Here is a 16536-nt window from a genome sequence, read left to right as displayed (position 1 = left end):
ATATTATTATGTACAAAATGTGTAACTTCTGTAGGCCAAGAGCAAATAAAGTTGATAGTAATTATAGTTTCTATATAATTTGCCTTCAGTAAGTAATTTTAAACAAGTATTTGTAGATATGTTATAACTAAATAATCAGAGAACCAAGAGTATAAATAAAATTATTAATGAGTGTTTGTAGGAATTAGCTCAGGAGCTTATAAATGAGTCAACTCATGAGTATGAACTATGTATTTTTCACCCATCACAAGCTTGTTCATTTTGCTCATTTGTTAAACTAGTTGTATGCTTGTCCATTTTGTGCAAAATATTAAAAAAAAAAAATACCATAAGAGACCAACTTGATTAATTCTCTGCAATTATGAGTTCTCATTTCTTCTCAATTGATAGATTAATTGTATTTGAGACCAACCTTATATGCTCTAAAAGTGAGCTTAAGCAAGGCTTGTATACATAACAAATTAAATGAAGTGAGGACTGTTTATTTGTAGCCTTATTGTCTGTATTTGGACATAAAATTTGCTGACATCTTGTGAATTGTTGTGTTAGGTACTTTGGTGTTAAAATGAAAATTGAATATGTTTGTACTAGTTTGATTAAGATATTTGAGTTAAATTGTGGTAAATTAGGCATGAGCTGACAGTTGCAAGCAATAGCTTGATGTTGAAACTCTCACAAATATGAACGGATAATGTAGTTTCAATCGGATAATGTTTCAATATGGTCAGCTGGAATCTTGCAGTTGTACGTTATCATTAATATAGGTTTCATCTCAAGGTCTCAGGGTTTTCTTTTGCCTATGAGCCTTCTAAATTCACTCATGCAAAGACGACAGTTAAGAAGAAAGCTTTGAAGTTTTCAGTTACTATTATTATTAGGATTTGCCCTGAAGTCCTGGTGGTGTTCCCAACATTTTAGTTGAATTAACCGACTGAACTCCTTGATTTTCAGGCCAAAGAAAACAGAAAATGAGGAAAAGGCAACTGCAAAGAAACAGAGAAGGAAGAAACGAAAATCATTAGGGTGATACACATGCTCGTTATCTATGCCCTTATTGCAGCAGCATTGTATTATATCCTTGCTTCTGGCAGATGGTTGTTCCTTAGTATTATGCTAATGCTCTTTGATCTACTGTTCTTTGGTTTGTAGTTTACCCATGCCACCAGAAACTCGTCCTTTAGGCTACGAAAACGACAAGCAATTTAGGCAACCATGGGAACAAATCGTCTTAACTGTTAGAAATATTTTGTTTAGCATATAAATCATTATTATAAATCTTACCTGTCTAAATCTCTAGTTATGCTGAAGATTTTCTTTCTTGTGGGAACAATTGAGCCAAGGATGAATTGTGCAGTCTATTTCTCAAGGAAGTGGAACATGGGACAAAATGTTTTTTTACGAGCTACACTAGATAAATGCAATGTATTTATTTGGGTTTTATAAACTATATAATGAGAAATTATTGCTAACATCATTGCTTTGTTTGGTTTAGCCAATTCATCATGAAGGTTATTCTGGAGCAGGCTTAATTACTATATAAATTTTGTAGATAGAATTGAGAGAGACCCAAGTGCAAGATTAGAGTTGCGATTTAGAAAGGTTGCCTCATGTTTGATGCTTCATTTTCTTCATTTCACTTTAGTGTGGTAGATTACAACTGCATACTAATAATATAATTGAAGACTTAATTTTGGTCTGCAAACTTGGTATTGCAAAGGAGAGATTTTATGTTTGGTTTGTGGCTAGAGGACTTTTGATCCCTAAAAGCATCACATTTATTTGCTGGCCACTTCAATTTCTATAAATGAAATCAAATGGTGAAAACTTTAATAGGCATTGAAACATTGAAATTTAATCCCCATTTCAACTTCTGCACAAATGATATTAAAATTCAATCAACTCCGCCCAGCTTAATGCTTTTGGTCCCTTGAGATTTTAATAGCTGATATGGATCTTAGCCCTATGATATGGTTATTGTTGTAGGGAGATGGTAAATATGGAAATTTTATGTTAATCCTCTCATTAAAATATACTCACTATATAATTCTCTATTGGGGGAGCAGAAAAAGAAATTAAAATTAAGATGAATTGAATTCAAATTATAATTAAAAATCTCAGTTTTATGAAAGAACTGGATTTAATTGTTCCCCATCTAAACTTTCTTCCATACAAATGGAATCAAATAAGATGAACACTCAATACGCAATGTCTTAAGAATTTCTACAGACTAAAGATCATGGAATATATTCTAAAAAAAAAAGAAAAAAAAAGAATCATGGAAAAAAACCAAATGATTATCATATTGTTACCGGTTGAGGAGGGAGTATATACTTATAAAATTGAGAAATGTTCTATTAATTTTTTAAAATAATTTTAAATATTATTCTTCAAATAATTATCACATATTTAATAAATATTACCTAAAATTTAAAATAAAATTTTATTAAATAAGTATTATGCTAAACTTTAAATTCTTAAAATAGAAAAATGACATAAAATTAATTATAAAAAGTATTTTTAGATGAATAATAAAAGTATTCGATGTGCATATAAAATTTTAAATAAAATATTTTAAAATACCCATAAATTAAAAAGAAAGGAAAATCACCATAATTTTTTTTTATGAGCTCTTGGAGTATGGGGGCCCAATATTCATTGAATTGGCAGCTCTTAAGTTAAAATAATTTAAAACACTCATAAACCGCTATGGGAGCTCTTATGTTTGAGAAATATATGCTTACACTCTTTAACTGTATTTGGATTAATACATTGAACATCTAAATTCAAACCGTAAACTATTAAATACTCAAATTTATAAAAATCATAATAATTAAATACAAAGTAGACATATCATTGAAGACTTATTAAAAAAAAAAAAAAAGAGAGTAAAACATGCCTTACTTAAACTGGCTGTACTTTTAATTTTGATGAATGGATTTCAAATTTTTACTGATCACAATCATTTTATTAAGGGTAACTTTATCATTTTATAAAAACGTAGTATAATCAACAAATTTAATATACGTTCAATAATAAGTGAAGTTATTTTATTTTTTTTATGTTATTAATGATATAATTAATTTATATTTAGTTATTATAATTTTTATAAATTCAGGAATTCAATATTTTACTTTAACTCATGTATTAAATATGTAGCTAGCTTTTTTATGTTGCTATCTCAATGAGATCTTTATACTTTTGACGCCAATGTTCATTGAATTGAACTCTAGTACCGGTGGCTTGTTGCTGAGTTAGGCATTTCGCTAAATCCGGTAAATATAAATGTTTACCTTTTTTTTAATTTTTTTTTTTTTAATTTTTAAGGAAGAAGTTTACCATCCATATAGCTGATCAGAGTTGATAATTTTCTTTAGCCTTAGATTTCATTTTAATTTTCATTTCACTTTGTAAATTCTGTCCAAACAACTTCCATATTTACAGATTTAGTATTTTTCATCCACATGCACATCATATTAACTTTTTTTGCCATTTCACTTTAACAAATAAGCACCGACTCCATGCGTGTTTTTGGCTTCTTCCTTAAGGTATTAAACCCTTTATGTTTGTAAAATACTGAGACTTGCTAGAACTGTTGGGATTCATACTCACACACCCAGTGGAAGTAAATATTTAAAATTTTTAAAATTTAAGTAAGGTTTCCTTTAAACTGATTTGGCATGATGAGAGCAAGCATGTGAGTCATGAATATTTATCTCTGTTTACACAATAATAACCAATTTTATTTAATAATTATTTTCAGATATAAAATTAATTAAATTAATTTTTTTATAAAATTAATTTAATTACTTACTTTTATTCTATTAGTTTAATGAGTTAAAAGTCTAACATATTTAGTAAATAAAGGTAGCTGAGATAAATATCAAGAGTGAGCTAGCAGATGGTGGATAGGTAACTCCTATCAACTGTAAAATGTAATCTTTCAAACTTTTCTAGATACTTGCAAAGAGAGTTATAAATGTTAAAAGGCAAGCAACGTGAAAAGGGTAGCCAACAATAACAATCAACCAGTCAAATCAATCAACAAATCAAGAACAATCCAAAGAGTCTATCAGTCCAATCAATTTAAAACTCTAGCAGTCAATTTGTCATTTACATTTATTATTAATTTCAATTTTGAACAATCTTTAATTTCCAAATTGTTGTATTTTAGTTTTCAAGCCTTGTAATTTCCTTAAACAATCAATATAATCTCACTTTTCAATTTAGTTATCTTTCACACTCATATTGCATTTAAAGATGAAGTTATATTCAATGTAATCAATTCTGACAATCATTTGATTCAGAAGTTAAAAAGCGCAATTTCATAGCTGGTACACTTAGTATCTGGTATGCCCTCATTCAAGTTGTTTGTCAGCTAAATTGTTTTTACAGAAAATAATTTTTGGCATGCCTAGGGAGACAAATTCTACTATTGCACACTAACTTTCTGCATTCTATACTCCACTAATCTTAATCAAAATTGCAAAAAATTTTTGGCACATTTGATAGGATCTATTATTATTTTTGCAATCATCACAGAATGACAATCTCCTACTTTTTTTTTTTTGTAGAATTTTTTGTTTAGGTTCCTTAAGACCACTGGAAACAAGAAGTTTGCTAAGCAAACTATTAGTTGTATATGCCCTAGAGCATACACTAATCTTGTAACACCCCTCACCCGGCTACAGTATTATAGAGCAAGAAGTGCACATTCGGTGTCGGAGCACCCTATCTTATCCTGTCGTGTCCATTGTTAATTTTTAAACTTTGTAGAAAACATGTGGTAAATTTTTTTTTTATCACAATTTATTCCTGTGGAAACCCGGGTAGAGCCTCCTCTATTTTATTGGCATTTGGCGGGTTCAAATAGTTACCTGTTAAAAACAATTTCATATCTGTATCATTTTTTCATGTACCATATCATATCATTTTAAGAAAATGAAATTCAGTTCATTCATATGAAAATTATATACAAAAATTCCCAAACTTATTTACAATTCCAAAATATAAATTACATTTATTTACAATGTTCAGAATTAATACACATTTCATTATACATGAACCAAAATGCAAAACCCTAATTACATTGGGCCCTACCAAAATAAACACTACTGAGGTGAGTTCTGGACTGTAGCAGATCTGGATAACTGTAATCAGAGTACTATTGTGGCGACTGTTGCTACGGCGGCTACTGTGTCTGGTCTCTAGTACCTATGCGATGAAAAATCCAACGCGCTAAGCAGATTGCTCAGTGGTGCATAATCTTAAAGAAATTCAACTAAATAATTATAAATAATAATTTTGTATAAACTTTTACAATTCTAGGTCATTTGCATATTTTACTGCACTTTAGGAATAAATTAATTAATAGTATCTTTTTTGTGTATTTATTTCATTCTCTGTCTTTTTAAACTCATGTCAGAGTCTTTAAAATCACATCAGTATCTTTCATGTCATATCAGTGTAGTTCATGTCATATCAGTGTATTTCATGCCATATTAGTATATTTATGCCCAAGTAACCTATAACAGACTATAATGCTGGATATATGGGAGTATACGGGTTAGACCTCCATATGTCTACCCTGTATATAACTATCATGTCAGGCATAAGGCCAGCGGGTAGGCTGTTAAAGCCAGAAATACAATTATGCACAATGGCATCTATCATGTCAGGCACAAGGTCAATGGGCAGGCATAAAATATCCTGTATACAACTGTCTGTCAGGCACAAGGCCAGTGGTTAGAAATCATATCAGACATATTTTGTCAATCAATGATTATTCATGTAAAAATCATATCAAACATATATTGTCAGTCCATGACTTTTCATGTAGGCAGTACTGCTATTTGTAATCCCTAATTGGTATATCAATCGATCCAACTATATACATAAGTCTAGGCTTATTGTGGGCAATTAAGCATTATTAATTATGTAATAGAATTTTCATGTCCATATATAGTGGGAAAGTAGGTCCCACATAGCTATTTCATATAATTTAGCATGTAGTGACTTTTTAGGGATAAGTCAATAATTTGTTTCAAGAACCTTTCTTTAGATTCAGTTTTACTGTCTTGACTTTGCATATTAAATTGAGTAATTTATGGCCACTGTTTAGCCCTACTTCCTTTATGGAAGTTGTTCTTCTATGTCTTTTCTTTATTTTCCTTTTTGAATAATATCATTTGGATTTGTATAACTCAAGTTATGGTTAAATAACCATAACTGATTCAATTGCAAATTCTAGTTTCTTATAAATACTTTTATAAGAATCCTTTAAAATCCAGTTAAATGCTGAACCAGAGTTTTGAGAAAAGTTTTGTGAAACCAGTAGTTCATTTGATTTTAAAGTCAAATCCATTGAAGGAACAAGTTTAGAAGTTGAAACAGTTTGAGAAAGTTACGGGTTGATTAATAAGGCCTGCAAGCCAAACTTGCAAGTCATTTGGAGAAAGTTATTCTGGAGGAGTTTGGGAAGTTGAAGGTTGGTCAAGTTGATCTATTTCTTTCTGGAGTAAAGCATTCCATGAGACATTAGGGCTTTGGGAAGTCCAAATTTCAAAAACATCAAAAGACCTCCTTAGAAGCTGTGGAACAATGGCTACTCAAACAGCCTAAGGAATAAAGACAACTTCCTTCAATTTCTGCCCCAAAACCCTATGACTTTTTTGGCCCAAAACTCAAATGCTCAAGCCCTCTTGGCCCATGACAAATAGAAAATACTGTTTGTGTCACACCCTACCCCTCTGTAAGGTATAACATGATCTCGTAGTATACTTAATGAATTACCAACTTCGTCTACTGATAACCCATTAAATACACTACAAGGGATTTTAAACCTTTTCTTACTTCTTTTTAGAGTGGTGAGCACTATTTACAGGTGTTAAAAAAATTTTTTTAACTGAAGTGAAACCAGATAACACATTTAAAGTATTAATAATTTCTGTAAAAATTTTGGCAGAGTGCTATCTGTATTTTGAATAAAACAGTTCTTCAGAAACTTATAAAAAAACACTTCCAATATTTTTCTCAATCTCAAACTTCAATATCCAATCAACACAATAAGTTTCTCAACATTTGCCAACTCAAATCTACAATAATTTTCTAGTGTTTTCAAAAGACGAGATAAAAGAAATATATCCCAATATTTACAAGCCAAAATAATTTACAAATTTAGTTTACAACTTCAATGTATAATTTTAATTTACAACTTTAATTTACAACTGCTCAAAACCAAGAACAATATATACATACAGTGAAAATACATTACAATACAAAATACAAAATATGGTATACTTAATATACCCGATGAACTCTCAATATAGCACTAGCAGCCTAGTCTGCTGCCCTATCAGTCTGTTTACCTACGACAGCAATGAAAAGCTATCACTGAGCTAATGTCTCAGTGGTGCACAATATTATCAAATGCAACTTTAAATCATAAGCCATAAATCATATAAATAGTGGATACTTAAAACCATAGTTAAAGAATTTAAACTCCATTTCACAATATCACAATAAATATCAATAAATCACACACACAGCTTAATCATATTCCAAAGTCCAATTCGTCCCAAAAGCTGATGGCTAGTGAGGAATAACATAGCTAGCTAGCAATAATATGAGTACTCATCCTATTCGTTCTTAACAGGCACACACCTCAACACTTCAGCCAGAGAGGGAATTCAAAGTCAATTCGTCCCACTAGACAAGCTAGCGAGGAATTCAATCAATATACATGATAGCTGTGGTTTTAAACCATTTACAATGTTTTTCAAGCAATAAGTATCCATCAAATATCATTCAAACAAATTTTCGCAATATAAACAATAATAGACAAATTGTCATAATTCATTTCAATTGAAAAATTCAAAAGAAATAACTATTGTGCACAAACCTCTGATAAATGTCTCTTGGCCTTGACTCAGTGTTTCCTTCCTCTTCCCTGAGTCTTTGCTAATTGAAACACACAATTTGAAGTGTTTCAGTACTCATTTAAACCGTCTCTAACAATAAGGCTTAATAATTAATTTATTGAATTCTATTATTTCCTTAGTCAACCTAAGATGTTGACTCTCGATGCATTCTAGGTGAATTAGGTTTAATGTTACCAATATGTCACATTTTATAGCTCTTTAGTATTGGTATATGTTACCAAATTCATTTTCAAGTATATTGCATTTTATTGTAATTTGCCAGATTCCGGTATACTAATTTGACCTAGCCTGATGACCTAGTTTCCTCGGTTTTTGGGTTTCGGTCCAAACTATAAACTTGTAGGTCTATGTCTTATTGCACGTGAGGCAAAATTTCAGGTCATTCTGAGTTGTGTAGACCAAGTTATGGTCAATTAACCAATGCTGGATAGAATACACCAAAATGATAACTTTAGGTCATTTTTAGGTCACTTTTGGTTCGACCAGTTTTGGTACCTGAACTATGTAAGCTATTTGGCTTGCTTCTGGCCATTTCTGGGCTTTGGTGTCTTCATAAGAATTATAGATATATGTCTAAACTATTCATGATAAAAATTTCAGGTCATTTGGACCTGTTTTGAGTGAGTTATAGCCAAAACACTAACTACTGCCCAAATGGTCAATTTCCAGGCTTTCAAGTCACTAATCCGGATTTGGTCATTTTTCAAGTCACCTTCTAGGCAGAATTTTAGTAAGGTTCCTTCATGAAAGTTGGCACATTTTATGCCTAGTTTTACCTCCAATTGGTCTCATACCAATTGGAGTCACACACTTAAGGTTCTAAGCCAAAACATATACTGTCCTGCTACACACTTCTCATCACTTACCAATTACATATTCAACACTTACCAAATTACTTCCTTCATGCCAATTCTGGTTTGTACCTTACCATTAACACATTTAACAATACATTTTGGTCATTTTGGACAGCTTGTAACCATTCTCAATATGCACACTATAAAACAGAATTTTTCAAAGTCCATTTACATACCCAATTCCAAACCATTATACACATATCCATGCTGCCATCAATAACAACATCTTAAACAACCATAAACAAGTAAAAACAAGCTACATATACTGAATTTCCATGGCTGCCAAAATGGCTCAACTCCAATAATTTATCAAACATCAAAATCTCTTCCATAAAACAACTACCCACAACCTTGGTTACACTTTTAATGAAACAAGAATTAAAAACACTCACTTACCACTTTTGAAGCTTGATCAAAACCTCACTAAACTTTTTAAAATTGCTATCAAACTCTTTCTTGCAAGGTGAGGAGCAAAGTTAATGAAGGAACCTAGTGGAAAAAGTGGCTAGAACATGGTGAACTTGATCTTGGAGTGTGGATGTCCATGGAGGCTTTCGCCCAAGGTGTTTCAGCTGGTTTTCTTCCTAAGGTTGAAGATGAATTCTGCACCTCCCATGTGTCCCTTTTAGGTGTCCAAATGCTGAAGTTAGTGGAGCACTATTGAAGATTATTACTTATTTAATCCAAGTTTTTCAATTTTTACAATTTGGCCACCACACTTTCACTATTTACATAATGTATCTTATTTTAATTTTTCATAACATTTTCAAAGTTTAATATTATTTATTTTTAATGGACATTTATCGAGTTTTGTCGTTTCCACGATTTCTCATTTTTCTTTGTACTAATTAATTAATTTTTCTTTAATATTTCTAATGACATTTATACTTCCATAGATGTTTATTTAAGTCTTAAAAAATATTTTCCAGGGTTCTCCACGGTCCAGGGCTAGTCAACGGTCCACGCTGCAACTTTCCAGTGCGGTCACCCATCGCTATGGTTCTCGGCTCGTTTAACTTGGTTACATTTCATTGCTATTATTTTTCCTTTGTTTTTCTTGTATTTTCTTTTCTTGTATTTCATTATTTTATGTCTCCTCACTAATATTTAAATGTAGTTCTAGGCATCTTAGCTGTCCGGACAACACTGGTCACCGAAATAGTAGAACGCACTACCGAACATAGGGGTGTTACAGTTTTTTTTGATCTTCCGAATGCTTTTTGGGAAAGAAAACAACATGTTGTTGATTTCCCCTACGACAATGATTTTCAAGAATCTCAAATTCCAACTAATGCCCAACCAATTCAAATGAATAAAGAATCAAATTCCTACTAAAGCCCTGTAACACCCCTATTTGTATAGCCTGGTATATTTCACTGTTCCGGTGACCGGAGTCGGTCCAGACAATTAAGGGGATTAGAACCACATTTAAGACAACTAGATAAGCCATAAACACAAATAATTAGCAATTGTCAATGTCGCAATGGGATTTTGCGGTCGCCCGGACGATCACTCACCGAAGTGGGAAAGAGTGAGGAGTCGCCACCTTAGTTTTGAGGGGAACTAAAGAAAACCATTTGAGAAGATAAATAAAGAATGAAACCACTTCAAGACAGAGATTCTAGGTTCGGGGTCCGTAAACGGGTGGGGAAGGTGTTAGGCACCCCACCTCGTCCCTTAATAAGGGTAGGTAGATTTAATTTTGCGTCCTTTATAAATTAGTTAGAGGGGCTCGGATGGGAATGTTAGTCCTTTTGGTAAAAGGAATGTTTGATTTTTCACTGATTAGGATCACCCAGATACATAAGTAAATGAGACAACCTTAGTGAATTACTTTTGCATGTTAATTTTACTTGAAAAGGAATGTTTTATTTAAAATTTAATTTAGAAGATTGGATAAGAACTCTCCTCCGATCCTCTTTTAGATATTCATTAAAATTTTGATTGGGGATCGGATAAGGACTCTCTTAGATCCTATTAAATATTTATTAGAGATTTTAATTTGGGATCGGATAAGAACTCTCCTCCGACCTCTTTTAAGTATTTATTAAAATTTTAAGCTGAGACCGGATAAGAACTCTCCTCCAATCTCTATTAAGCATTTATTAAAATTTTAAACTGAGACCGGATAAGAACTCTCCTCCGATCTCTTTTAAATATTTATTAAAAATTTTGAATTGAGGTCGGATAAGAACTCTCCTCCGACCTCTTTTAAGTATTTATTAAAATTTTAAGCCGAGACCGGATAAGAACTCTCCTCCGATCTCTTTCGGATTAGCAGGAGCCTGGAAGGGGCTTTTGCCGATCTCCCGAATTTCAATTTCAGCTACATGTCACAAGAACCTAAAACTAAGGTTTCTGGCATTCAAAAATGCTGGAGATAAGGTTTCTTGATACCCTATGACTAAATGGGTAATACTAAACTTGATTTACCGACCTTCCATGTAGTCATTTCACGCATACCTATTAATGTCCGATCTGTTCTGTCTAGTTTATTTTGGTTTTATTCCTCTTCATGGTATCTTGCCGAATTCCCGTTCACGTCAGCCTAATAGTTTGGCTATTTTCCTGACGTGTTATTCAAGCTTTCTCTTTTAAAAGAGGCCCTTAAGTTGCAGATACCTATATTTTGCCTGACCACTTACACGCTACTAGGAGCTAAAAGCTCGTATTCAGAAATGACGAAAATTGACGAAATGATGGACCGATCACTAAAGAGATAATTCGAGAGTAACGTTCTTTGAGATTTTTTGCTTAGAATAAACTTAAAGAAAACCGCGTACGTAAAGAGAACAAAGAAAGTGCGAAAAGTAAACGCAAATACTTAATAAAACAGTAATATGAACTCTTACCTGTGAGGAGCCAAATATATTGAAATAACAGTGAGGTGGTAAATAGTGATGAAGATGGCGGATTGATCAGCCTGAGAGTTGTTGTCTGTGAGGAGCCAAATGTATTGACATAACTATGATGTGGTAAATAGTGATGAAGTTGGCGGATTGATCAGTCTGAGAGTTGATGTCTGTCGTGAAACCGAGAGACGCTTTAGCTAAAAGGTAAGGGTAAGAACCGGTGGAAGGAAGTTGAGCTTGAGCAGAGGAAAAGAAAGCGAGATGGCGAGAGTATGAAAAGATAATGAACAAACTGGAAATGTAGAGTTCCAAGATTCAAAATCTTTTCCAAGAAAACACTCCTGAAAACTAGTTTCAAAAGTCTTTTGATCACTACAAAGCAATGAGTAACAAATCTGAATGAAGTTTGAGTTCCTCCACGATAATAGCGACCTCTTGTCTATATTTTTTTTTGTCTGTCCCTTGAACAGTTTTTATCCCGGTATATATATGAATCGGGTGCTATTCGTGAAGGGTCAGGATTTATTTGAGGGAGATGGAGGGTCGAGATCTCGAAGGACATGATCGGAGGTTCAGGAATTAAAGAGAATCAAAATGAATGGTTGAGATCACTCTTCATAATATTTGTCCTTTTCTTCTTTCCATCTGACGGTCCCAAATTTCCTTGTCAGGAATGATCCGGGGCTAAGAGTGAAAGACGCCGTATTGTCGTCTTCTCTCTTGATCTAAGGGTTCCGGGTTTGTCCTTACAAGTGGGATCAACGGTGGAGATTGGGATGTACAGGATCATGACATACCACGGCACTGTCAAGATTATGGCGATTCTTAGGCGTGCGGTGGAGATCTCGTCTGCAACGCCTTAACTACCTCGGCTCTGATTCCGACGACGGTTATTGGAATTTGTCTTATTCCTTTTGCCTACCGATCCCTCCTCTTTCTGATTTCTTTCACATGTTCTTTCCGACCTTTCATGCTGGTCTCCCACCTTCCGATCTACTATTCCGATCTTTTCCCTTCTTCAGGTCCGGTCTGGTCAAAGTATTAATTGTCCCTCGATTCCCGGCGTTAAGCCGTTTTCGCTTCGACAATAAATGCTCATTTTCCCTATATATACTCCTGTCGCGAGACATTTCTTTCATCTGATTTTCCTCTCTTCCTTTCTTACTTTCCCTATTCTAGCCGCTCCGGTGGAAGTTCTGGCTATAACTGTGGCTTTGATCTTTTTCCGATGGACTTCTTTACTCACCGACTGAAAATTTATGATCCCGGTGATCGAATGACCTTAACTGACGATGGTGAGAGGACTGGATTTGGCCGATCTGTATTGCGGACTTTGGTTGTACCGATCTCGAGTCGCTCAACTGAGTTCATTCGGCTTCTCATCGCATTGGGTGTTCCGACAGCGTCTTTCCTCCACATTGGGTGTTCCGACAGCGGGTCGGTTTCGAGTGGTAACATCGGTGACGATGTCTCTCATCTTCATGGGAGTCATAATCACCCCATCTGAGCCGCATCTATCCGATGCCAACAGTAGGTCTCTGGTCAAACACATCTTTTGATTCAGCCACAAGACTAGGCTTTGACATAGGCCTTTTAGATAGGATGTTCCACCGGTTTCTAGAGATCGCCCAAATGATGTAATCCTAAAATGTAATCAGATCTCTAGAGATTGCCCAAATGATGTAGTTAGACCTTTATTGTAGTCCGATCCCTAGAGATCGCCCAAATGATGTATTTTATTTTCAATGCAGTCCGATCTCTTAGAGATCACAGAAATGATGTGATCCAATGTTAGTGTAATCCGATCCCTAGAGATCGCCCAAATGTTGTAATCCGAACTTTTGAAAATAAAGACTTTATTTTGTCGGTTATCATCTTATTATTTTTGCATTGATTATTTTCCGATCCCTAATGTTATTATCCAATCTGATTCTTTACCTGAATGACACTTAGCTGATCCTTCATTCAAAAAAATTTTTTACTTATTATGCCGATCTCTAATAAACCGATCTCAGAACATTCGGATATTTGAGAAAAGTGTCGAGCATTTGTCGAGTCCCACCAATCGATGCTTGCCTAGAACCTCGCGAGCATTAAATGCTCGGACTAGTATAAATAGGGGTGGGTGGGTTAGCGATTGTTCTCTCATTCCATTTTCAATCCCTGCTCACAACTTCAAAGTTCTCTCCTTTTCTCCGCTTCTTCCGACGCCGATCGACTCGGTAAGGGCTTTAATCCTCTTTTAGTTTAAGTTCTTTGTTTCTTTTGAAAATGAGCGGTGCAGAAGGTCGAGAGCGGCGAGCCCTCCTTCCATTCAGTTCTCATGGTCATCGTCGATGAAGAAGAGGCGAGGGGCCCAGTGCAACCTAAACCCCTAGGGTCTGCTCTGTGCCTGGTCGGGTCATACCATCAAGGCTTGCACCACCTTCAAGGAGAGAGACCCTTCCTATAGACGAGCTTAGTCGGTTCTTCGAATCCGACCGCAATCGCTTGTTCAAGAATACAATATTTGTCACGATTCATATGAGCTGATCAAGTGCCATGGCGATCTTCGTGTCGATCACTCTTTTGAAGAGAATGACATGGTCATGGTGTACGAGGAACGATTAAAGGCCGTCCGAGGTTCCTCTAGCCGATTTCTATAAGGAGGTCCTAAAACTTCACCGAGCATCCATTGTTCAAATCCACCCCAACTCGTGGCGGATCTTGGTAGCTTTCCGAGGTCTATGCCGAGCTAAGGGAATCGACCACGGCTAAGGTGTTCGCCGAGCTGCATGCACTAACTCGTAGAAAGGATGACGAACATCGGTTCTTTCAGCGAAGCCTCGTTGCGGACTCTTTTCCGATCGCCTCATCCCTTAAGAATTGGAAGAACCGGTTCTTCATTCCGAGGAGTAAAGATCCGAGCCGCTTTGAGGACTTTCCTCGTAGCCGGTGGTACCAGGGGCCCTCGCTCAAGCACTTTACCCCGAGTCAAGAGGAAAGCTTGATAGTGATGGAGCCAAAAAGTCGTGCCACCACTCTAAAATATTCTCGCCCAAATGCGGTGATCGCGAATCGCACCATTGGACCATGCAATCGATCACCGGCCGAGATCGCGAACTTCCGCTCTCGACCTCGGCATCGGTATTTTCTATATCTCGCCTCGGACCTTAGCGATCTCACTAACCTCTTTTCTGCGGTATGGCGGGTGGTGAGGGTTCTAGGAAGCGGAAGAAGGAAAGAGAGATCTCGGAAGGTAAAGGAGATGAAGCGTTGAACGTCTTCAAACACCCTCCACGAACTGGGAGATACAAAGAGACCCGCCTCAACCTTCGGTCCGCCGACCATTGAGGCTGTCGGATCTCTCCTAGATCGGAAGAGCAGCCCCGCCTCTCTCGATTATTCCAAGCACGGAAGGGAGCCTTCTCAATCTTCTCGGGAGGACCTCTTCTCGTGGCGCTGAATCGATCGATCGCTTGAAGAATAACCGATCGTTAGGGAGAACTCCGATTTTGCCAAAGTCACGGGATCTACCATCTTCTTTCAAGAGGATCGACAGGCTATCCTGAATGGTCTCGATGATATCTTGACTCGAACCATGAGCCTAAGCGTGGAGTGTCCGTGAACCGGACCATGATTCGAGAAAAGATTCAGTCTGGGTAAGGAGGTCGGGAAGAAAAATCAGAATTGACTTCCTCCGATCCCAACTCTCATCCGCCGGATTATATATCTCAAGTCGAGGGACAGGCGAAGTACCATGAAGACCACCGGCCGAAAGGTCGTGACTTGGCTGAAAGTGAACGGGCTCTCGGAGAAATCCGCACTTCAGTGCCAACGGCCGCTCAGTCGCTCAACTTGTAGAGGAGCTTAACGCGAAGGATAAGGAGCTTTCGGAGAAAGAAAAAGAGCTCAAGGAAAAGGATGAAGAGATGGTGTCGGAATAGCCGAGCCTATGTGAATGCTCATAAGGATCTCTTGGCCGAACTTCAAAAGCGCTATCTGAAGAGGACTTTTCTTGGATGGACGACTGCTCCCGGGCGATGGTGAAGATAGTGAGGAGGAGGGCGAGGAAGAGAGAGAGAGTGAGCAGAATAAATCAGTGGGGTGATCCTCACCGAATAACTTGTACAAATTATGAAATGAAATGGAATATCTCTTTGTTCAATGAATGGATGTGATTGGAAAATCTTCGAATTTGCCTAAGTATTTGATTGTATGAGCATAGCGAAACATGAACTAAATGCCATTATTAATCTAAGTATAAAAGATCGGAAAGCACAATAAGCATGAGATCGGTGGGGGAGAAATGTTGAACGGGACTTGGTTAAAATTGAAAATTTAACTTGAATACTTAAGATCGAACCTGTTAAACCGAACCCAAACTTTAGCTCTTAATCTTAGAAAAGGAGGTCGGCAATAAACGGTAGGAAAAGATCTAGTGCGGTTCATTTTATTTATCAACAGAGATCAGAATATACTTGATGTGTCCTAAATTCGACAACGGGTTTGAGAGGTCGGTAAATGATTTGAGAGATCGGCGAGGCTTAATGAATATGAGGACTCAGCATTAATTCAATTTTTGTGAGGAGAGATCGGAAATGTGACCGCCTAAAGAGGGATCGGAAACGAGATTAGCTGTTCAAAGAAGAATTTTTATTGATTCTAGGGATCGGCCAAAATATGGTGTCGACAGCTGCCCCTCTTTACATAATTTCTATTAAAGGAAAAATTTCCGTATAGGAATTATGTAAAGATTCAGACTCATATTTTGGACGATTAGGTGTTCGAAATTAGGGAACTAAAGCACACCTAAGTTAATGACCTCGAACATTAAAATCAACTTGGATCTAGAAACCAGAGGTTGATAACAGGAATTAAAATTGCATGAAATTAAAATCAACTTAGATCAAG

General features: G+C 35.8%; 1 protein-coding gene across 4 annotated transcripts in view; it reads left to right on the top strand.

Moving 5' to 3' along the window:
* Positions 1-1469, top strand: part of LOC110659337 (lysine-specific demethylase JMJ25) — a 34411-nt gene extending 32942 nt beyond the window's left edge. For all 4 annotated transcript variants that reach the window (XM_058145629.1, XM_058145626.1, XM_021817249.2 and 1 more), the window contains one exon: positions 952-1469. In XM_058145629.1, coding sequence (XP_058001612.1) covers positions 952-1027 — 76 coding nt within the window. In that variant the 3' untranslated portion in view covers positions 1028-1469. The remainder of the gene's footprint in view (positions 1-951) is intronic.
* Positions 1470-16536: the final 15067 nt, after the last annotated feature.

The sequence above is a fragment of the Hevea brasiliensis genome, chromosome 1 (assembly GCF_030052815.1).
Source record: "Hevea brasiliensis isolate MT/VB/25A 57/8 chromosome 1, ASM3005281v1, whole genome shotgun sequence".
NCBI classification, from domain to species: Eukaryota; Viridiplantae; Streptophyta; class Magnoliopsida; order Malpighiales; family Euphorbiaceae; genus Hevea; species Hevea brasiliensis.
This window is presented reverse-complemented; position numbering and strand designations above follow the sequence as displayed.